The following is a 23,098-nucleotide window of genomic DNA, read 5'->3' as shown; positions in this document are numbered from 1 at the left end:
CTCTTCACAATGTACAAAACACCCAGGAATCCTTCCCTGACTATTTCCCATCCTTGAGACTGTTGTTCAGAATTGTCTTTAACTTTTGAAACCACTAACACTCATTTGACCCATTTACTGATCTCAAGTTGTTTTGTACAACCATATGTATCTTCTCAAAGACAGGGAATGTCATCTTACATTCCATTTTTTTCTGTCATTATCCAATGCGAGACACATAGGAGTTTTTAAAATAAATGAATAATCGAGAAACTGGCAGATTCAGAATGGCTGCTTAAAGGCTAATCTAACACAGTATTATCCAAAATATTTTCAGCAGGAATAATAAACTACTATTCCAATTAAGTATGATATATGGACAGGGAATTTTATGAAAAACCAAGCTAATTTTCTTCTGCTAAGAGAACTGAAATATGACTGACCTTTGCCATGTGTAAGTATTTTCAGAGGAGATGATGCAACATACCTAGATTCAAGGCCATGCAATTGTTCCATGAGCGGATTTTGCTGGCTAGAGAGCTCAACATTTGCTCACAGGCACATAGGCTCCCGAGACTGTAGATTCCATCCACACTCCTGGGTCCAGCTCACATTGTACGTGAACTGCGGCCCTTGCTCTGATCCCTGAAGCTCTGGCTGACGGCCCACCATTTCCATCCAAATCTTCTCATCTGGAATGAGCAGATCCATCTTCTTTGCCAGAATAGGCCTTAGCCCTAAACCAAGTCAGGGCAGCTGTTTGCCAAACTTGGAGATGACGTTTGATTCTAACGATCAATATGGCACTGAGCCACTGAGGAGAAAATGACAGGATGGAAAATAATGACGCCCGATTTCCAGAGGAACAGCCATAATGTATTTTTAAAGGATCTATCTAGTTGGCTTTGGCCGGTAGGGCTTCAGTAAATCTCATCCTCATTTATATTCTTTTTACACGTGTGTAAAGAATGTAAACAGAATATTTAGTTTTACAAAAGTTTCTTTCAATGTAAAGTTAAGTTGGAAGTTTCTTGAAATTAAGCAAATTTTAAACATTTCTAACAGAAACAGAAGAAAGATGGAAAAAAAACAGGAACTGAAGGAATGCTTTATAATTCTCCCTTCTCGATTATTCACTGGTTCCCTCTAGATGCCTAAAACTTCAAAACGTAAGCTGATTATCTGGCCCAAACTGGTCAAATCTCATTCTCAGGTTGCTTTAATCTGAGATTAAAAAGAAGGCCACACTCAATGGCAGGAGACTACTATGTGACTCTGCCCCCACGACTGGGCAGTCCTCCCAGCTTCCCTGTTCTCCCCAGGAGTACCTCACTTGTACACCATGATGCCTTCTTTCATGGTCTGCTTCCTAGAACTGTTTACACTGAAAATGACAGCTTCTGCCAATGTAACATGACGAAGTCAAAACCACCAATGCCCAGAGAAGCTGCTATCACTCCTGCCTATGCCCACTGAGTCACTGATCCAAATAACAGTTCCAAGAAGAGTGGGCAATACAGCTACACCAAGTCGACAATGTGCTTGCTCCCTCCCAGAAGCAATGATATTACTGCTAATGTCTACTTATGTTGTTGGGCCACCAGTCCCCAGGAGTGAACCATGCCCAGCGTTGAGGGTACTGCTGGCTAATGACGTTGCCCTCTGAAGCTACCAGTTTGTTCACACTAGAGTAACTGTCAGTGGTTGTTGTTTAGTAACTAAGTCGTGTCTGGTTCTTCTGTGACTCCATGGACTGTAGCCTGCCAGGCTCCTCTGTCTATGGAATTTTCCAGGCAAGAATGTTGGACTGGGTTGCCATTTCCTTCTCCAGGGGATCTTCCTGACCCAGAGATCAAACCCATGTCTTCTGCATTGGCAGGCAGATTCTTTACCACTGAGCCACCAGAGAAGCCTGTAACTGGCAGTATGTGTCTTAAATCACATTGACATTTTCATGAGATCACTCTTTCTCATTCTTATAACTTCTTGCCTTAGGGCTTTGAAACCCATTGATACATGTTTTGATATTGATTAGTGTGGCTGACCTGAAATGATAACTACTAAGTACAACACCCCCACCCTTTTAAATTCTCCAAGCCAGGCTTCAGCAATACGTGAACCGTGAACTTCCAGATGTTCAAGCTGGTTTTAGAAAAGGCAGAGGAACCAGAGATCAACTGCCAACAACCAATGGATCATCGAAAAAGCAAAAGAGTTCCAGAAAGACATCTATTTCTGCTTTATTGACTATGCCAAAGCCTCTGACTGTATGGATCATGGTAAACTGTGGAAAATCCTGAAAGTGATGGGAATACCAGATCATCTGACCTGCCTCTTGAGAAACCTGTACTCAGGTTAGGAATCAACAGTTAGAACTGGACATGGAACAATAGACTGGTTCCAAGTAGGAAAAGGAGTATGTCACGGCTGTATATTATCACCCTGCTTATTTAACTTATATGCAGAGTACATCATGAGAAATGCTGGACTGGAGGAAGCACAAGCTGGAATCAAGATTGCCGGGAGAAATAACAATAACCTCAGATATGCAGATGACACCACCCTTATGGCAGAAAGTGAAGAAGAACTAAAGAGCCTCTTGATGAAAGTGAAAGAGGAGAGTGAAAATGTTGGCTTAAAGCTCACCATTCAGAAAACTAAGATCATGCGATCCGGCCCCATCACTTTATGGCAAATAGATGGGGTAACAGTGGCTGACTATTTTTCTGGGCTCCAAAATCACTGCAGATGGTGACCGCAACCATGAAATTAAAAGACGCTTACTCCTTGGAAGGAAAGTTATGACCAACCTAGATATCATATTGAAAAGCAGAGACATTACTTTGCCAACAAAGGTCCGTCTAGTCAAGGCTATGGTTTTTCCAGTAGTCATGTATGGATGTAAGAGTTGGACTATAAAGAAAGCTGAGAGCCAAAGAATTAATACTTTTGAACTGTGAACTCTTGAGAGTCCCTTGGACTGCAAGGAGATTCAACCAGTCCATCCTAAAGGAAATCAGCCCTGAATATTCATTGGAAGGACTGATGCTGAAGCTGAAACTCCAATACTTTGGCCACCTGATGCAAAGAGCTGACTTATTGGAAAAGACCCTGATGCTAGGAAAGATTGAGGGATGGAGGAGAAGGGGACGCCAGAGGATGAGATGGCTGGATGGCATCACCGACTCAATGGACATGGGTTTGGGTGAACTCTGGGAGTTGGTGATGGGCAGGGAGGCCTGGCATGCTGTGGTTCATGAGGTCACAAAGAATCGGACATGACTGAATGACTGAACTTAACTTATGGACTTGCACCAAACCTCTGAGTATTATCCAATTTCTTATTCTCTCTTGCTCTGGGATCAATTTCTTCAGAAGGGGTTACTCACCACAACTACCCAACAGGCTCCTCTGTCTGTGGAACTCTCCAGGCAAGAATACTGGAGTGGGTAGCCATTCCCTTCTCCAGGGGATCCTCCCAACCCAGGGATGGAACCTGGGTCTCCTGCATTGAAGACACATTCTTTACAGTCTGAGCCACCAGGGAAGCCCGAACTACATGCAACTACTCTTCATTTAAAAATCCACATAGCACCTAGTAGACAGCAACTAACACTTCAGTGCCTGGTCAGCTCATGAGTCCTTTATATATGCAGACAATCTGGAATTCCATGGCCTGCCTGCTACAACTATGTGTTTTCTTTTTTTAAGAGTATTTACTTCAAAGACAATAAGAATTGGTCTTATCTTTATTGATGCCAAGTGGTGGACAAACCTAGAAGTTCAAAACTTGAGTTCCAAAAAGCATAGGCTATGGACAGGGAGGCCTGGCATGCTGCAATTCATGGGGTCGCAGAGTCAGACACAACTGACCGACTGAACTGAACTGAACTGAACTGAACCAGCTCAATTTTCACTACTGGGCAATTTTGTTTTTCTTTGTTTCTTTTGTGGGTGTCTCTAGAAGTAACTTCACATCTTCTTTAAAGAAGTTAAAACCTGTGTCCTAATTCTGAGAAAACCCACCAAAACCTTAACAGAATATGGTACAGAAAGTTAGTATCAAGAAAAGAAGTTTCGAATTTCTTACAATTCATTGAATACCACAGTAATTAATTGGAATTTGAATTTCATAACCAGATATCACAATGTAAGGATCACAGGACAAGTCTGTGACAAGTCTCTTTGACAAGTCTGTGATAAAGAGTGCTTTTCTAATTTGAGGGTCACAGAGAAAGACCCACAAGAAGATACACTGCTGTCAGATGTGGATGCCCTGCTTATCACTGCTCCACCCACTCCTCATCACAGCTGGAGGACCAGGCGATATGAAAGCCCCCACAGACAGACTAATTCTTCGTCATCTATTTTAAACTGTTTGGTAAAATGAAATCAGACATGCCTGCAATTCTAAGAATGCCTGCTAAGCCTCCCACCAACCTCTCAAGTCAATCACCATTTCATCCACCTTCAAAAAATATTTAGCTAAAGGGATATCTCGCTTCCAGTGGGGCCCTGTGTTATTTAAAAGTATACCATAAGCTATGGGTGGAGATGTGCTAAATTTAACCCAGGAAAGAGAGAGAAAAACTACGGTGTTTTCCTAGGACAAAAGGGTATGTCTCCACTAAACAGATGAGCATGTAAAATATGAATGGCAGGCAGTTTTTATAGTAGAGTCTCTGTGACATCCACAGATGCAGTGTTTTCTTTTTCGTGTTGGCTTCTTTTAAACGTCATGCTGCCAGGTAAATGTACAATTCATTATTTATGTTTCACTTGCAGACTAGCATAATCAAACTGTTTCACTGAGATTTTTAAGAAATACACAATCTTACGAAATATATATATATATATCTTAAGAAATACACAATCAACTAACATTTTTCAATATTTGACACATTTCAAAATAGCTTTTAAATCCTTTCATGGTTTCATTTTCAGGAAGCTTTTAATCTACGGTTGGTCAATTTGCTAGCTGGAGGGTAGAATTTAGGGAAATATAAATCAAAGGATTCAGTTGCCATATTAACAAGCTGGCTATAATCTATTTCATGCCCTCAGACCACTCCATGAGCCCAGCCAACCACCTAAAGTATGCACATACCCAGTAACAGGGAAATTAGACAAAATGTATGTACAGTTTCCCTGATGGCTCAGCAGTTGGTAAAGAATCTGCCTGCAATGCAGGAGATGCAGGTTCGATCCTCGGGTCGGAAAGATCCCCTGGAGGAATAAAAGGCAGCGCACTCCAGTATTCTTGTCTGGGAAATCCCATGGACAGATGAGCCTGGTGGGCTACAGTCCATGGGGTCACAAAAGAGTCGGACATGACTGAGCATGCATGTATGTACAGAACAGCAAAAATGCATAACCACTGATAGAAAACTCCCCAAAGCCCATGACCTCTTGAAAGGAATTCATTTTTTCACCTAAAGAAATGCATAATTATATCTACCTCTTCTAACTTCTAAGAATATAGATGACCCCAAGAATAATGCTACCTACCATTCATTATCCTGAGAACAGAAAATGTTCACCAATTTCATGTGCCTCATTAACTTTCAAGCAAACAGCTCCAAGAAGATAGTACTCCTTGATGTAGGAATTCAGAAAACCTTCAAAGAAGACTACAGACTCTGGCTGAGTATCAGAGTGGAGAGTTTAACAAAAGCATGGAAGAACTCCAGTTGCCTCGCTCATCATCTTTGGTAAGCTGATTAATGACATGTGAATTATGGATCTGATCTCGTTCATGATTCAAGTTAACTTTTTTGTGTGGTAAGGACACTTAATACGAGATCTACCCTCTTAGCAAAGTTTTAAGCGTACAGTATGGAATTGCTAACTAGAGGCACAGTGTTGTACAACAGACCCAGAACTTATTCACCTTACATAACTGAAATGTCACTCCCACTTAACAGCAGTTCCTCATTTCCTCCTCCCCTCAGGCCCCTGTTTCTATGAGTTTCTGTGGGTTTGACTATTTTATCTCATCTAAATTTCCCTCATGCCCTCATGGCTCAGCTGGTAAAGAATCCTCCTGCAATGCGGGAGACCTGCGTTCAATCCCTGGGTTGGGAAGATCCCCTGCAGAAGGGAAAGGCTACCCACTCCAGTATTCTGGCCTGGAGAATTCCATGGACTAGATAGTCCATGGGGTTGCAAAAGAGTCAGACACGACTGAGCAACTTTCACACACAAACACACACACACACACACATACACACACACACATCTAAGTAACATTACATAGTATTTGTCCTTTTGTGACCGGTTTATGTCACTTAACATAATGACATCCAAGTTCATCCAGATTGCAGATTTGGTGGCAGTAGGGGCATTCTCTGTTGTACAATCACCACCACTATTGAGTTCCAGAATCTTTTCATCTCCCCCAAAAGGAAATCCTGCACCCATGAAATAGTCACTCCCCGTTTCCCACAGTCTCCAGCCCCAGACACAACTAATCTGCTTTCTGTCTCTATGGATTTGGCTGTTCTTAATATTCAGATAAGTGGAATCATACAACATGTGGGGAGTGCTCATTACTTGCAGTGGCTGAGAGGAGAAGGGGAGCCAACACCTAGGTCCAAGCCTTGACTAGGAACATTGGGGGTGCTCCTCACCAGAATGGAGGGGAGAGGAAGAGAAAGAGGCAGAGGATTCAAAGTTTGGACAAGCTGAGCCTGCCTTTCTCTGAGGGAAAAGGTTAACAGACACTTCGATATATAGCTCTTACATCCAGAAAAAGAAAGTAATGACAGGATATATATCTCATTGGGGGAGACAGACTTTCATTTTTGTTTCGAAACTCAATTATTTATTATTATCACTCTAACACTTCCTGTAAGTTTAAAAGCCGGGGTACTGACCAGAATTTTAATCTATTATGAGGCCGTATGGTTTATGGTGACACCTCAATTTTCACCTCCCTCTAGGGGCTTACAGGGATTCTCTGTCACCTCTAGAGCTACTCTGCACACTGTCTGTGAACCCCTCCTTGTCTAAGCGTAGACAACATGTATAAGTGCACCACAGGGATACCACATGTACACAAATACTTCCCAGGCTTTGCCTACCTTTACCATGGTCTTGACCCAACACTCTATATCCATGGAGTTTTGTTTGCAATTATAGGAGTACACTAAGCTCTTTGGGGCTTCTGCAGTGGCTCAGTGGGTAAAGAATCTGCCAGCAATGCAGGAGACTCAAAAGATGCAAGTTCAATCCCTGGATAAGGAAGATCCCCTGGAGGAGGAAATGGCAACCCACTCTGGTATTCTTGCCTGGAGAACCCCATGGACAGAGGAGCCTCATGGGCTACAGTCCATGGCGTCGCAAAGAGTTGGACACAGTGGAGTCTTCATTCATACATACATAGGTTCTTTCAGATTTCAGAAATGATCTGAAAGACTTGGTGAAAACTGACCCATCTCAGAAGCCTCTGATCAGAAATCAGTTCCACATTGAGCGCATGGCTTACCTACCCAGAAGGAATCAACCATGCTTCCCATGGCCCCACTCCACCCCTCTTACACATTGGTCATGATGCCTGTAGTCCTTCTGCACATTTATTTCTTAAACATCTACCTTTTAAAAAAAAATTTTTTTTTGACATGCATCATTTTAAAGTCTTTACCAAATTTGTTACAGCACTGCCTCTGTGGTTTGCATTCCAGTTTTTTGGCCTGGAGGCATGTGGGATCCTGGTTCCCCAACCAGGGATCAAACTCACACTCCCTACATTGGAAGGCAAAATCTTTCACTGCTAGACCACCTGGGAAGCCCCAACATCTTTCTTTTTTAGTAGTCTATAAGACGTATACCAAGACCCATGTGTTATTGCCCACTGTCACTCTACGTTCTCATATAGGGACTAAGTGAGTAATTAATCACACAACTGTTAGTAATGTGGCCTAAGAAACTGATTGGTGGTGGTGGTGGTTTAATTGCTGAGTCGTGTCCAAGTCTTGAGACCCCATGAACTGTAGCCTGCTAGTCGCCTCCGTTAATGGGATTTTCTGGCAAGAATACTGGAGTGGGTTGCCATTTCCTTCTCCAAGGGATCTTCCCAACCCAGGGATCAAACCTGTATCTCCTGCATTGCAGGAGGATTCCTTACCACTGAACCACCAGGGAAACCAGAGAAGTTGATCAGATACATAGAAAAGGGTATAAGTTGAACTTGGGACTGAGACCGAGAGAGGAGTGAAGGTGAGTGAATGAGACAAAGACGAAATTGGAACTTATCCAGTGACCATCCCCACCCACCATAAACTACAAAGGCATATACAGTATATAAATATATCTTTTTCTATTAAAAAAAATATATATTTGGAAGGAGGTTCCGAAGCGACTCCAGCCCATTAACCCCTGTCCCTGTCAACGTTTTCTAAACAAAAAGGATGTTGCTACCGCCCAGTACCATGGTTAGTAAACACTTGTGTAGACTAGCCAGTATCATTCTAGCTCAAAATAAAGACTCTTCTTGGGGCCTGAAAGTAGATTTTTATAGGGGCCCAGAGGGCAAGAGGCAAGCAGTCAAGAAACAAAGACAAAACAGAGATCTAGGGGACTTCCCTGGTGATCCAGTGGTTAAGCTTAGGGAATGCAAGTTTGAGCCTTAGTCAGGGAACTGAGCAGAGAAGGCAATGGCAATCCACTCCAGTAATTTTGCCTGGAAAATCCCATGGATGGAGGAACCTGGTAGGGTGCAGTCCATGGGGTCGCTAAGAGTCAGACAGGACTGAGCGACTTCACTTTCACTTTCATGCATTGGAGAAGGAAATGGCAACCCACTCCAGTGTCCTTGCCTGGAGAATCCCAGGGATGGGGGAGCCTGGTGGGCTGCCATCTATGGGGTCACACAGAGTCGGACACGACTGAAGCAACTTAGCAGCAGCAGCAGGGAACTGAGATCTCACACGCCATCAGGACAACTAAACCTATGCACCACAACTACTGAGACCCCTGAGCTCTGGGGCCCACAAGCCACAGCTGGAGAGCTCACACACCCCACGCACAGCCAAAACACACAATAGAACTCAATTAGATACTGCTGCTAAAAATAAATAAAACAAACAAACAAACCCCAGACATCTGCAATAGTCAGTCATGCTAGTTAAGAACTAGGTGCCTCACTCAGGCAGGTACAGAAGCTGGAGGCAGATGGAGAAGCCTATAAAACCAATGTCTGAGCACTCACCAGAGATGCCTCGTTTGATAAACACCATGGACGTCCACCTGGCTATAGCCATTATCAGTAGATAGGCTCAGCTAGCAAGGGCCCTCTCTGCCCCTCAAGAACTCCTGACCAGTGAGGAGCCCTCCATGGTCTCTGAGAGTGTCCGACTCCCAGGTGACAAGAAGCCCTGGGTCCGAGCCGGGCCGGTCCTGAGCGGTCACCAGGCGAGTGGTCCGCGTCCCCTTGGCCGCCCTGCCGTCCGGCCCTCAGCTCCTACACGGAGGTCACCGAGCAGAGGCCCAGGAGCCGTCCGGGCAGGTTGAGTCCCCATCTGCCATGAGGAGATGGTGTCCGCGCACCACACCCGGAAGACAGACACCGGTTTCACCCTTGACCCGGCCAACCTGACCCCTCGGTCGCTGCCTGCACACCTGCGCTCAGAATGCTCGCTGGGGCGGGACCAGGTACCATGCGGCAGGTGCTGGAGCAGAGGCTGCGCCTGGGAGAGCCCGCGGCGCGGTGAAGCCTCCTCGCTTGTCAGGACACACCCAGCCCTCGGCGCAGGCCTTGCGGCACCTGGACTGCTTTTTCCTCCTGCGACCTCCCTCTAGCACCTCACAACCCCGCGGCCTCGCTGGAAAAATACTGCGCCCGACCTCACAGAGCTGAGAAGTTTCCATGCGTGCCGAGAAGGTTCCCGAAGGTTCCTTATGTGCAGAGGCCTGAAGGGGTCGGGGGCCGCAATGTACACAGAGGGTATCCATCTCTTGCCGCAGCCCCTTGGGTTCCAACTGTTCCTCCTCCACCTCTGGTTTCCGGTCACTCCCTTCCCCAGGTTTCCAGCTCTGCGGAGCCCATCTCCGGGCCCTCTCCCTCCATCCTAGCTGATAAGGGAAGCCAGACAGCCATCCAGAATTTTTTTTTTTTTTTTTTTTTACATATGCTATTTTTAAAGTCCTTATTGTATTTGTTAGAACATTGCCTCTGTTTTATGTCTTGGTTTTTTGGCATGTAGGGTCTTAGTTCCCCAACCAGGGATTGAACCCACACCCCCTGCATGGGAAGATGAAGTCTTAACCACTGGACCACAGGGAAGTCCCCAGACTTTAATTTTTAAGTAGGAAAAAAAGCCACAGGCTTTTATAAAACCTCACAGTGAGATTCCAGACCATGAGATGAGCCTGGAACCACTGACATTTGAGAGGCAAATATGGAAGGGGACTTTTGAAGAAACTCAGGAGCTTCCAGTGATACGTGTCAGAAAAAAATCCAGAAAATTCTGGTATCACAAGGTCTAAGAGATGCACAATTTTAACAGAATAAGTAGACCAGAGCCTTCACTGAATTGGTTTTAGTTTGTACCAGGAGCATCCAATTCTACATCTAAAACTTAAGAGGTTTCATTATCCTGGAGGAAGAGCAAGTGTGTGTTCTTTGCAATGGCCTTCCTGTAGTGAGAAGGCTTTCCTCCAACCACAACCGCTTGGCCAGGACTTGGAACCCGGAATGTTCATTCGTGTGACCAGAACACTGGGACAAATGGGACAGAAGTACTCATTTTCCTCCACTCCACACAAGAGGAGGCTGAGCCCATTATTCTAGAACAGCAATAACATTGTCCAAATAATATAAACACAGGTTGTATATACTAATTACTCACTAGTTATTGTCCCCATTTTTCATCTTAAAAGTCTTAAAGAATTTTAAGAAAAGAAAACTTGGGGCCACTAAGATAACTGTGTATGGAACCCAGTTCTATCTGGACTAAACTGATATACCAAGTACAGAACACACACGTTTTATTTGTTCAGACAACAGTCACGCAGCCCAGTGGTGAAGCAGGTGGAAACGCTCAAGGAGATGGCCAAGGCGTCTGTGATAGATTAAATTCTAGCCTTAGTGCTTCCCTTCAAACCTTCTGGGTGACTAAATCCAGGCCAGGCGTCCAGCCATCCAAGTCTAGAGCTCCCTGTACATTTCCCCAGGGTTCCCACTCACTCTGTTCTCATCTGAAATGTTTTTATAGTGATGATAAACTGACTCCAAACAGAAAAGCCCCAAAACACATGGTCTCTGTTACCGAAGCATGGGTTCCAATGTATTTCTACTATAACTATTATCTTGGCTCTTCTAATGGCTCATGAGTGTGTTAAAAAGAGAAATCTAGATAGAATCTGAGGGCAGTTAACCCTACCAAGTAAAATACCATTTGACTGAAGATTAGGTCTTTGATTTCCCAAGACCCATTTAGGCAGGAATTTCTAGGGACCCTGAAACATCAAAAACAGGTTGTGGTGAGCAATATCAACTTTCTGAGGAGTCCTTTTCCTCTGGGATTTGTGACTCCACCTAGGTCCCCAGGGAAAACAAGCTTCTGGCTTCTAAAAGACCTCAAACCATGGCACTGAACGGCCAGTAGAGGTTGTTAGAGGCTCTCTGGGTTGGATAAACCCTAGCAAAGGTGAATTAAGAGGCAACATGAAGGGACTTCCCTGGTGGTCCAGTGGCTAAGAATCCACCTTCCAATGCAGGGGACATGGGCTTCATCCCTAATCAGGGAGCTAAGATCCCACCTGCTGCAGGGCAACTGAGCCCATGCACCACAACTACCGAGCCCACGCTCTAGAGCCAGGGGCCCCCTAACTAGAGAGAAAGCCTGTGCACCACAGCAAAAACCCAGAACAGCCAAAAAGAAAAAAAAAAGAAGCACTATGAAATAATAGAAGAAGCAGGAAGTGGCCGAAAGGGACAGATCTACGCTTGAATCCAACTCTGCCACTTATCAGATATAAGATCTTAGGTAGCTTCCTTATCTTCTCATAGTCCCTATTTCTGAATAATAATTTCAGAATAATATCTATTCTGCAGGATTGTCTTAGGAATCAGAAATAACTAGCCTGTTAAATGCTTAGCACAATGCTTGACACACTCTTCTGATCAAGTTCACTTTGGCAGAACTAGAAACAGGTAAGTAGTCCACAAAGAAAGAAGCTTCTTCCTCAAGCTGCCAGTGCCAGGAAGCAACCTACCCTCACTCGGCTTGAAGTCCACCCAGAAGACAATCTAATAAGGATGGAAATACCCCAGATAAGCGGCTTCAATGGGAAAACATGATAAAAAAAAAACTCTCATGCTCTGACCAACTCTCTTTCTCTATGTGACACTGCAATTTGCAAAGGCCCAAGCATGCAAACGGCAGCCACCAGCAGTAAGAGAGGCTGGTACCCAGAAGTCGCCCCTCTTTGCTGCTCAGCCTATAGTGCCTCAGTTCTTATTTCCAGCATACTGATGAGTCTCTTGATTGTTATTAGTTAATTCAGTACAAACAGTGGGAAAACTCAGTGACATTTCAGAGGGGAATACCAAATGAACTTGAGCTGAACCATCGCATGGTCCCAAGGAGTGTGACGACGTGGGAATGAAACAATGGAGGCTCCTGCCAGCACCGAGGGCAGGCATAGAGCATGGAATTCAGTGTGGTTAATTCTCCAGAGGAGATTTCACAAGGGCCCAAATCCTCCAAAGCATGAAAATCACACGGGCTCTTACCAAAGAGGAAGTCAGATACAATGCAGGGAAGGGCTTGGGAGCACTGGCTGGCTGCCCGGGCCCCTGGATAAGTTGGTTTGTGTGGCCCATACCAGCAAAGACACGCAAATACTTCACCAGCAAGGTAGGGCTGGGGAGACGAAACCCTTGTGAACAATGAGCATAACAGAAGCTGTCAGGGAAGGTGCTTCTTGGTAAGACTATTGTGGAAGGGAGAATCAAGAAGGAACATTGAGCTTCCCTAATCCAACCAATTCCAGTCAAGACTAAAACCTGCTTCTACCTATGGAAGATCCCCTGGAGGAGGGCACAGCAACTCAGTCCAGTATTCTTGCCTGGAGAATCCCATGGACAGAGGAGCCTGGCGGGCTACAGTCCATGGGGTCACAAAGAGTCGGACATGACTAAAGCGACTTAGCACATCGCGGCACACTTATCAGTAATTACGAACCACCCCCTCAAAGCCCTGTACTAGATGGCAGTTTTGGTAAATTCCAATGAAATAGGATGCCTGCCCTGGAGGAACCTATTGTCTGGTTGGGAATGCAAAATAACTCTCAGGAAAATGTCAAACTTGGGACTCCCCTGGTGGGCCAGGGGTTAAGACTCTATGTTTCCAATGCAGGGAAATTCTTGATCCCGGGTCAGGGAATTGAGATTCCACATGCCAAGCAGACAAAAAATAAATAAATAAAAGTAAAACATAAAAACAAAATAAAACATCATCCTTGGAAGATTATGTGCCTGTCAAAATCCAGACTCATCCCTTGTCCCTGTGTTTAACCCCAGCATCCATCACATTAGCAGGTGCTTGGTTATATTGGAGAAGAGCTGAATTCAAAATCAAGATATATTGACAAGAAATAAGAGTTAAGTCAAGAAAATGTCCAGGGAAGATGCTGGTGGCCAATCAAGTCTTCCCAGAAAATGTGGAAAAGCAGTGGGCTGTGATAGAGAAAAGAGGACATTTCCAAATGGATGAACCACACATATGAAGCCACAGTATAAGACATTAGAATCCTATGTGTTGATTTACTTTTTCTTACTTCACGTGTGGTCCACAGACCACCCACAGTGGATTTTGGCCTGAGCAATTGAATTCAGATCTCTGTAGAGTGGAGCCCAGGAGTCCACGTCTCTAATAAGCACCCAGGCTGTCTTGTGCTATGTGCTGTGATGAGTTGTTCAGTTGTGTCCAACTCTTTGAGACCCCATGGACTGTAGCCCACCAGGCTCCTCTGTCCATGGGGATTCTCCAGGCAGGAATACTGGAGTGGGTTTCCATGCCCTCCTCCAGGAGATCTTCCCAAGCCAGGGATAGAACCCAGGCCTCCCGCGTTGCAGGCAGATTCTTTACCATCTGAGCTACCAGGGAAGCTCCCCAGGCTCTCTTAATGCGCATCAAAATTCAGAACCACTGACTGAGGGGTCTCAGACTTAAACACATACTCTTCCTTTAAAGACAGAAAGAGAAGTAGGGAAGGAAGAAAGGATGAAAGAACTGTTTGGGACCAGAAAACACCTATCCGCTAGGATTTTATATAACCCGCCACAGTGGACAAAGTAGTTCCAACCCAGGATTTGTGATTTACATGATTTCTGGGCTGGTTGACTTTGCTCTCTGCTTCCTGAATCTGTCCCCTCTCTGAGTCTTAAAACCACATACAAACAGACTAGGCTGCTAATAAAGCATACTGCAGCTATTCTTACCTGAAGTGAGACAGCCCTGTTGTACTGGGCATGAAGTCCAAGATACTCATCCTTGGGCTTTTTAAGCATTTCATACTTCTCCTCCCTTGTCCCTCCCCTTCTCTTTGGGAATCAGAGCATCCTGGAATATAACACAAGAAATACCCGATTCCACACGGAGCCTAGGCAGGACCCCCCTCAGACTATCCTGGTCTTCAGACCTACACCAGCCACACCCTGGAGTCAGGCAGACCTGGGTTTGTGATCACAACTGTATCACTTATTAGCTATGTGATCTAGGCAAGTCACCTCTAAGAAATTACTTCTTTACCAGAAAAAAAATTGAGAAGAAAAAGAGCAATCTGATGGGCTTGCCATGGGGACGAAGAGGACAGGGATAAAGCAATCAGCGCAGCACCTGGACAATTAAGATGTTCACTGAACACCCACCCCCCCCTCTTTCTCTATACCCAGTTTCATCCTGTTCAGGGGTCCTCTTGCATGGCTCACACAGGACAGTATCAGCTCCTAGGTTTCTGTTACACTCGCCAGCCGTGTGTCAAAAACATAAGTTTACAGACTGAATTTGAGGGAAGTACAATTACTCCAATCAAAATTAAACGATACTTTGAGTATACTGGGGTTCCCTGGTGGCTCAGACAGTAAAGAATCTGCCTGCAATGCAGGATACCTGAGTTCGATCCCTGGGTGGGCAAGATCCCCTGCAGGAGGGCATGGCAACCCACTCAGCATTCTTGCCTGGAGAATTCCATGGACAGAGGAGCCTGGCGCAGGTTACAGTCCATGGGGTTGCAAAGAGTTGGACACGACTGAGCAACTAACCCTTTCACTAACACTTTGAGTATACTGACGAATTAGCTTTTCATATACACTTTTAGATGACCCATTGGATTGGATACCTTTGCATAATATTTTCACTTTTAGATTTCTTCGTTTTTTAAAAAAATAGAAGTTTAATATATTTATATTATCATAGATTACATAAGGGCTTCCCAGGTGGCATTAGTGGTAAAAAAGAAAAACTGCCTGCCAAGGCAAGAGACATAGGAGATGTGGGTTCTATCCCTGGGTGGGAAAGATCTGGAGTAGGAAATGGCATCCCACTCCATTATTCTTGCCTGGGAAATCCCATGGGCAGAGGAGCCTGGTGGGCTAGAGTCCATGGGGTTGCAAAGAGTCAAACTTGACTGAAGTGACTTAGTGCACAGGTACACACGCACATGCGGTGCGGAGCAATGTGCAGAAATAGCTCATTTAATTCTCACAGCAACCCTACCAGAGAAGGACCATAATTCCCTGCAGGGGAAACTGAGGCTTAAGAAATTAAAGTACCTTAGCCAGGGTCACACACTAGTAAGCCATCATTAAAGAACTCAAAATTGCTCAATAACCAATTGCGTTGATGATGCTGGTCTTCTTTTAACTTGAAGTATAGAGGCTGTGGTTTAACTGCTTTTAACTTCCAATGAGGTTCCCTGTGGCTCTCCAAGCAGGAGATAAACAGTAGGACAGGTGTTACTTTAAGAGAGGGATGGGAGTTGTAACCCGAAGCCTCCTCCAGCCTTAAGCCCAAGAAGTCTGGGAGGCTGCGCCCGGGCCGGTGCGTCTGTAAACTCCCGCGGGTCTGGCACGTCTCTTTCTTCCAAAGTTGGAGCTCTCCTTGGTGGGAGGGGGCGGGGAGGAGGGGAGGCCAGTGACGTCACACGGGAGCGGGGATAAAGCTCCCGGTCGCGGTCCAGCGAGGACACTGCCCCGGGAGCGGAGTGGGCCGTGCCGCTCGGGGACACTCGCTGCGGCCCCGCCCGAGCAAGGCCGTGCCAGGAGGCACCATGCCCCAAAATGTGGTCCTGCCCGGGCCGGCGCCCTGGGGCTTCAGACTCTCGGGGGGCATAGACTTCAACCAGCCTTTGGTCATCACCAGGGTAGGTGTTTTCCATCCTTCGGCTGCAAGTCGGGGACTCTGGCGTGCCGGGCCCCCTCGGGAGAGGAGAGCGGCCAGTGTGCCACTGGGGTGTGCTGGGTGGGTCCTGGCTTCGGGTTCACAGGTCGAGGGACGGCAGCATCTTAGCGAACAAAGTTCGGAGGATGCGGAGCGGCTTAGAGAATTAACCACGTCCGCCCTAGTGGTCTCTGTCTGCAGCCTCTTGACCTCCCGCAGTTTTCCGAGGAGGGTGAACTGGCTGCGTGGTTTCCCTTCGAGGTGGGCTGCCTTCTCTCTCTCGACGCCAGGTTTCCTTTCAGTAACAAACGAGGTGGGGATCAGAAAAGCTTTGCTGGAGAGAGATGCGCGTCTGAATGCTTTCCTTGTCTGGATGAAAAGTTCAGGGCGCTGTTCGCAGGGCACCACCTGGGCTGGCCAAGTTGGAATCTATCATATCAGCCCAGACAGGGGAAAAGTTACTAATTTGTATTACTAGGTTTCCAGGCATTTTGAGTAAATACTTTCCAAAGCTGGAACTTGGCTTAGAAATCATCACCTATAACTCAGACTACAAAGAAAACGTGTCGGATAGTTTCCTTCACCTGATGGAGAGCCATCTTTCAGACTAGTAACTCTGAAGATAATACCTCATTATTAAAGCCAAGCTTTCCTTAAACTTACTATTTTCTAAAGTATTGTCCAATTAAGAAAAAAGGAAGTGAAAAAATTCAGGATCTGTCCTGTCAGTAAATTCTAGTTGGTCTAGTTGATTTGTTTCTAACATCGTCTTAACAGAAAATTGTTATTATTTCAATTATCACATATAAATATATATATATATTAAACCTAATTTTAAAACATAAACTTTCAGCATGTTTATATCTTTACTATGCTTTATTTTCTTCCTTACTGCTCATACTATATTTTATAAATGTATACTTTATAATCTGACTCACATAGACTTTGAACAAAGAATTCTAAATTCTGTTCTACTTATGGGTTTTAAGAACCAATGGCTTTTAAAAATATCTCAAAACATACGGATGCATGGAACATTTCAAGCTTTGTTTTACATTTTTTGAAAACATAAACACATCTGACATGTGTTTTCATATGGACATAAGAACTTAACATACTCCCAAAATGTTCCTAAGTAAATTAGGCAGAAAATGGTTCAATGATCTGGGCCAAGCAATGCCTTTTATGGATTTACCAAAGGAAACAATTTCCATTATCTCTACAGAGAAATATTTTTAAAGTTTCTGAAGTATAGTTTTTGAATCCTAACAAATCCTATTTATATTATAAATCCTAACAAATCATATTGTAGTAAATCTTATGGAAACAACTTTGTCACAAAAATCCTTTCAGTGATTTATAAAAGAAGTATTTTTTATTACTATTGCTATACTTGGAATTACTTGCTTTTTACTTGCTATTACTGTGGAACATATCAATATGATTAATCTTATGCTTGAAATGTTGAGTTGTTGACTTTATAAACAATGTTTATTTCAAAGCAGAACTTAACATTTTGCACTTGACTGCAGGAGCTATCAGTAAATATATTTGATATAATGACAACTATTATTTGGGAAGCCAATTCTGTTTGAATTTTTAACTCATAATTAATTTGTGTCACTCACAGTGACACTTGGTTCAATAACAGTGCATATGAACACATACAATTATTTCATTTGACTACTGATTTTCTCTTCAATTAATTTAACTCAAGGACAGCAGGTACCACTACACTGCTTTGTTTTCATCCACTTAATTCATTTCATCCACTTAATTTACCTACAACCTCTTCTTACATCACACCTTATACCACAATTGTTTTAATACACCTGTATCCCAGATTGCATGTTCCCCCGCTTAGGACAACAACCAGCAGATTTAGGGGGCTACTCAGTGCCAAGCACAGTGTCTAGTACCTCTTATGTTACAGAATAAAAGTAGACATGATATGAGTGATTAAGTCATTCACTTTTGAGATAACTTTATAAATGTATCCTAATTGGTGTACCTTTTATTATTCTAATAGGTGTACACTTTATTATCCAAGTGTACCCAAAGCCATTCACATGGTAGATTCTTATTCAATAAATGAAAACATAGTCACTTGAACTTTTTTGCCTTAATGAGCACCTAATTGAGAGTACTTCCACTGAAATTATTAGAATACTAAAAATCATTTGGGGAAAAAGACTAAAAGATATGAACATACTTATCAGTATTACAATTAGGTGGCAGAATAATTGTATTAATTTCATAATTTTTATACTGTGTTAAAAGGTAGTGGATGAGGTTGTGTGTGCATTGGTATACTTTTGCCTGCCATGCACTCTTCTAAGCCTTTCATACCCACTAACTCACTTGAATCTCACAATAATCCTATCAGAGTAGTAGTAGTAGTAGTAGTAATATCCCTTTCTGCAGATGAAGGAAGTAAGGCTTCAAGAGATTTATAACCTGCTGATGACCACGAGTGGTGGGATGGACTTTGATGCAGGTCGACTTGCTTCCAAAGCCTGCATCCTCCAAACACATGAAAGATTCTGCTTATTGTACAGATATTTCCAAAGAGGTACTTTGTGCCATCCAACTCATCACCAGGCGACCTCTTTCAGCTCTACCACTTTCCTCTTTTTCTTCCACTGTCCCCAGTCAAGAGTTCATAAGTTGAAACCTAGTTGTCTCCCTGCTCGATTCACCATGCATATCCTCACCAGCCATCTCTGAGATGGGTGCTGGTTGATCCTATCTTCCCCATTTTTAAAAGTCCTTCAGTGGCATCCCCAGTTTATAGAATAAAATGTGTGGTTTTTAGCATGACATTCACGGCTTTCACCTTCTCTCTCAAGTGTCCAACTTCATTTCCTCCCTCTCTTCTCTCTCCTATCTTCCTCTCACTCCATAAATACATAGTGGGGCCCATACTCGGGACCGCTTATGATTTCTCTAACATGGCTTTGCTCTTGCTATCATTTTTCTCCAGACTTCTCTTCCCCACCCATTACACCATCCTCTGTGCCTCTGGAAACCTATTTAAATACCACTCCTCCAGCCTGATTCTTGTAGCCGTCATTTCATCCACTTAATTACTGTAGCTCTTGACCTACATCTTACATTACTCCTTGTACCACAGTTGTTTGAATATATCTGTATCCCACAGATTGCATGCCCGCCTCTTGGCAACAACCAGCAAATTTGGGGTGGGGGGGTGGCTATTCAGTGCCAAGCACAGTGTCTAGTACCTCATATATGTTACAGAATAAAAATAGACCCAATATGAGTTATTAAATTGTTCACTTTTGACATAATTGTTTTCCTAGTAGGTGCAAGTTATGTTCTCAGAAATATCCCACAATAAATAAAAAGGAAAACTTTTATTGTTCATTGATTTGTTTTATGTAAGTTCTTAAGCACGCAAAGAATTAAAACACCAGTGCCTGTACTGGACACCGGACTAAGTCCCATGAATGAGATATGCTCCTCAAGGCAATTCAATTTTTATCCTACAAGCAATGCCCTCCCTTCCCTTCCTCACACTCTACAAAAGCAGATGATAGCAATGCTACTTAGACAGTGGTCCTCTGCTCCAGCCTCTGCTGGGGAGCATGGTTTACAAAATAACTCTTTCCATCAGTTGAAATTACAATTCACAAAATTAGGACAAAGGGTCCCCACCCAATAATTGTTTACCATCCAATTAATCAGCCAGGTAAAACTCTGTATCATAAAAAAAAAATAGAAGTAAGATAAATTGGGGCTTCCCTGATGGCTCAGATGATAAATCAAATACCCGACAATCTCAAAAAATTTTTTGAGCAAATTGGTTGTGATCCGATTTGTCGGAAAGTAGTTTCTAGGCAAAGGTGCTCTTTACTTGGTGCAATGTGAATTTAAGTTGCGGATGTTTAGCGTGGGAGGCCATCATTACTGCAAACATTGTATACAGCTGGCCTAGGTATTTCACAGAAGTTTAAGGTTCACATCTCTAAGTGAGCAGCTTTTCTTTTTCTGGCAAAAGTTTCTAAGAAATCTCTCTCTGTCTTAAATGTTTGGACCACCCAGAAGGTGGATCTATTATCACAGCCAAGTTACAGACAGTTTGTTTTCACAAATGGTCCAGTTTGGAATAAAGCACAGGCTTCTTTTGTGTACATGATGTAAAATGACTGTATACATCTCCTGCCAGTATGTCTCTTCCCACTGACTTCCTCTTCCCTCCTTTGTATACCGAGCACACCCAGGATTGAGATCACTGTGACTGAGAATGCTGTATATGGACCTGGGTACCAACATGGAAAATGTTAGGCTTTAACACGGAAGAGTACCTTAATATAAACTATATTGGAAATTTGAACTTTAAGAAAGAAATGTTTACAGTTGAATGTGGTCTTTTGCCACGTATCCCTCGGTATCCTTGAGGAATTGTTTCCAGGACTCCACCCCTCTCTCTCTCCAGTCCCCATCACCCCTCAAGGATACCAAAACCCCAGGATGAACAAGTTTTTTTATATAAAATAGTATTTGCACATAACCTAGGTACATCCTCCTGTATACTTGAAATCATCTCTAGGTTACTTATAATACCTAACACAATGGAAATACTATGTAAGTAGTTGCCAGCATGTGGCAAATTCCAGTTTTGCTTTTTGGAACTTTTTGGAATTCTTTTTCAAATATTTTCAATCCTTGCTTGGTTGAATCCTGGATGCAGAACCCACGGATTTGGCGAGGTGACTGTATTTAAGTTTGTTCTAACAGAGACGTGTCTGCATCCAAGCACGAGTTCTTCTGTTCCTGACATTCATACACCCCACTAGGATCTACCAGGTGCAGAATGTATTGTTTGTGTAAAGCGCTGTGGGGGATACAGTTATAACTTAATGAGTTTCTACCCCTCTGAGAAGTTCATGTATCAGAAGAGACATGTACACACACTACCACGATACAACTTGTCCAGGATTCCATGAAAGAAGTGTGACCAAAGAGACAGGAGGAATGAGAGAAGAGAGAGTACCTGCAGGGGTGGCATTGTGGGATAGTGGAGGAGCTTGAGCTACAGAGTTAGAGGAATTTCAAATTTTCACTGGATGTGTGACCCTAAGCACATTTCTTATACTTTCTGAGTATTCATTTTCTCATCTTAAAAAAGACAAATACCAATAGTATAACATTGTTATAATATATAACATAATTATATATAATATAATATATAACATAATTATATATTATATAATATATAACATAATTATATATAATATAATATATAATAGTATAACATGGTTCTCAAACATGTCTGCACGTTAAACTCGCTCAGATAATTTTTGAAAATATCCATGACCAGTTGCTACTTGCAGAGATTCTGATTGAACTAGAAATGTAGATTGCAGCCAGGTGCTGTGGAGGGCTTTCAGACATTGGAGTTTATTTGTAGGCAGTGGAGAACAACTGAACAATGGGATTTCTCACTATTTAGATCCACGCCCCCACAGGACAGCCTTTCAGTATACACTTGTCTTGCTCCATAACCGTTTCAGTCATTTTTATTCTTAACACAAAAATCCCATCAGAACCAAGGACTTCTTTCATGTCTCCCACAGTTAACAGGACCTTATAGATGGTTTACCTGTGATTTAGTTTTTTTTTTCCCGAACAGACCCAAGTAATATATTGATGTGAAAAATAGGAATCATCTGAAGGACTTGTTAAAAGCACAGATTCCCTAGTTCCTCTGTTAGAGCTTCTGCTTCACCATTCTAGTCTTCTGGATTGGACTGGAATCTTTATGTTGAGTAAAGACTCCCCCTCTCCTCCCCCCTACCCAGTGATTCTTCTCATCAGACAAGTTTGAAACCATGTGTTCAGTGACTGGCAGAAATACTGTTTCCAATGATCTCTTGAAGGCTTTTGACTTTTGAGACACTAATGAAACTGAATAATAATCCCCTGAAAACCTCTTTGCCTCATTTTACCTCTCTCTTCTCCTAATTTGGGAAAATATTAAACTATAAGCAGTAATATAAATGAAATGCAAAGTAATAATATAAAGTAACACTGGGAAATTATAGATTCTTGTGATTAAACAGATCGTTTAACTTCCTAAAACCAGGCCAATTTAGGGGTCACTTGCTGATCACTAGCCTTGCTGAACTTGAGACCCAAGAAGAAGGGACGATCCTGTTTTTTCCTTCTCTTTCATCCATCTCTCGACACACTTTTTTTCTTTCTTATCAACTCTCACCTTGGAGGTCCCAGGAAATCAATGTCCAGGTTGAATGCAAAGTCAGACTCTGGTTCCGGCTGCTGCTAAGTTGCTGCTAAGTCGATTCAGTCGTGTCCAACTCTGTGCGACCCCAGAGAGGCAACCCACCAAGGTCCCCCGTCCCTGGGATTCTCCAGGCAAGAACACTGGAGTGGGTTGCCATTTCCTTCTCCAGTGCATGAAAGTAAAAAGTGAAAGTGAAGTCGTTCAGTTGTGTCTGACTCCTAGCGACCCCATGGACTGCAGCCTACCAGGCTCCTCCGTCCATGGGGTTTTCCAGGCAAGAGTACTGGAGTGGGGTGCCATTGCCTTCTCCAAAGAAATAATGTTAGGCTTTTCTAAACCAATATTGAGTATTATATGTAAACCAAATTTAAGTATATTAGAAAAGCTAGGAGAGTCTTTAAAAGCAAACACATTGAGCCATGCTTTCTCATATTTTAACTCAAAGAAAAGCATTCTGGTCTTAGAAGTT

The 23,098-nt window shown here is 43.4% G+C and overlaps 1 protein-coding gene across 3 annotated transcripts in view; it reads left to right on the top strand.

Moving 5' to 3' along the window:
• The first annotated feature begins 16,024 nt into the window (after positions 1-16,024).
• The window catches only part of PDLIM3 (PDZ and LIM domain 3), a 30,972-nt gene continuing 23,898 nt past the window's right edge, over positions 16,025-23,098 (top strand). For 2 of the 3 annotated variants that reach the window (XM_061404188.1, XM_061404186.1), the window contains exon 1: positions 16,157-16,347. In XM_061404188.1, the coding sequence (XP_061260172.1) occupies positions 16,255-16,347 (93 nt within the window). In that variant the 5' untranslated portion in view covers positions 16,157-16,254. Of the gene's footprint in view, positions 16,348-23,098 lie in introns of all 3 variants that reach the window. The other variant, XM_061404187.1, reaches the window with a different exon arrangement.

This window comes from Bos javanicus, chromosome 27, assembly GCF_032452875.1.
Source record: "Bos javanicus breed banteng chromosome 27, ARS-OSU_banteng_1.0, whole genome shotgun sequence".
Taxonomy (NCBI): Eukaryota; Metazoa; Chordata; class Mammalia; order Artiodactyla; family Bovidae; genus Bos; species Bos javanicus.
The sequence above is the reverse complement of the archived record's forward strand: the minus strand, read 5'-3'. Positions and strand labels throughout refer to the sequence as shown.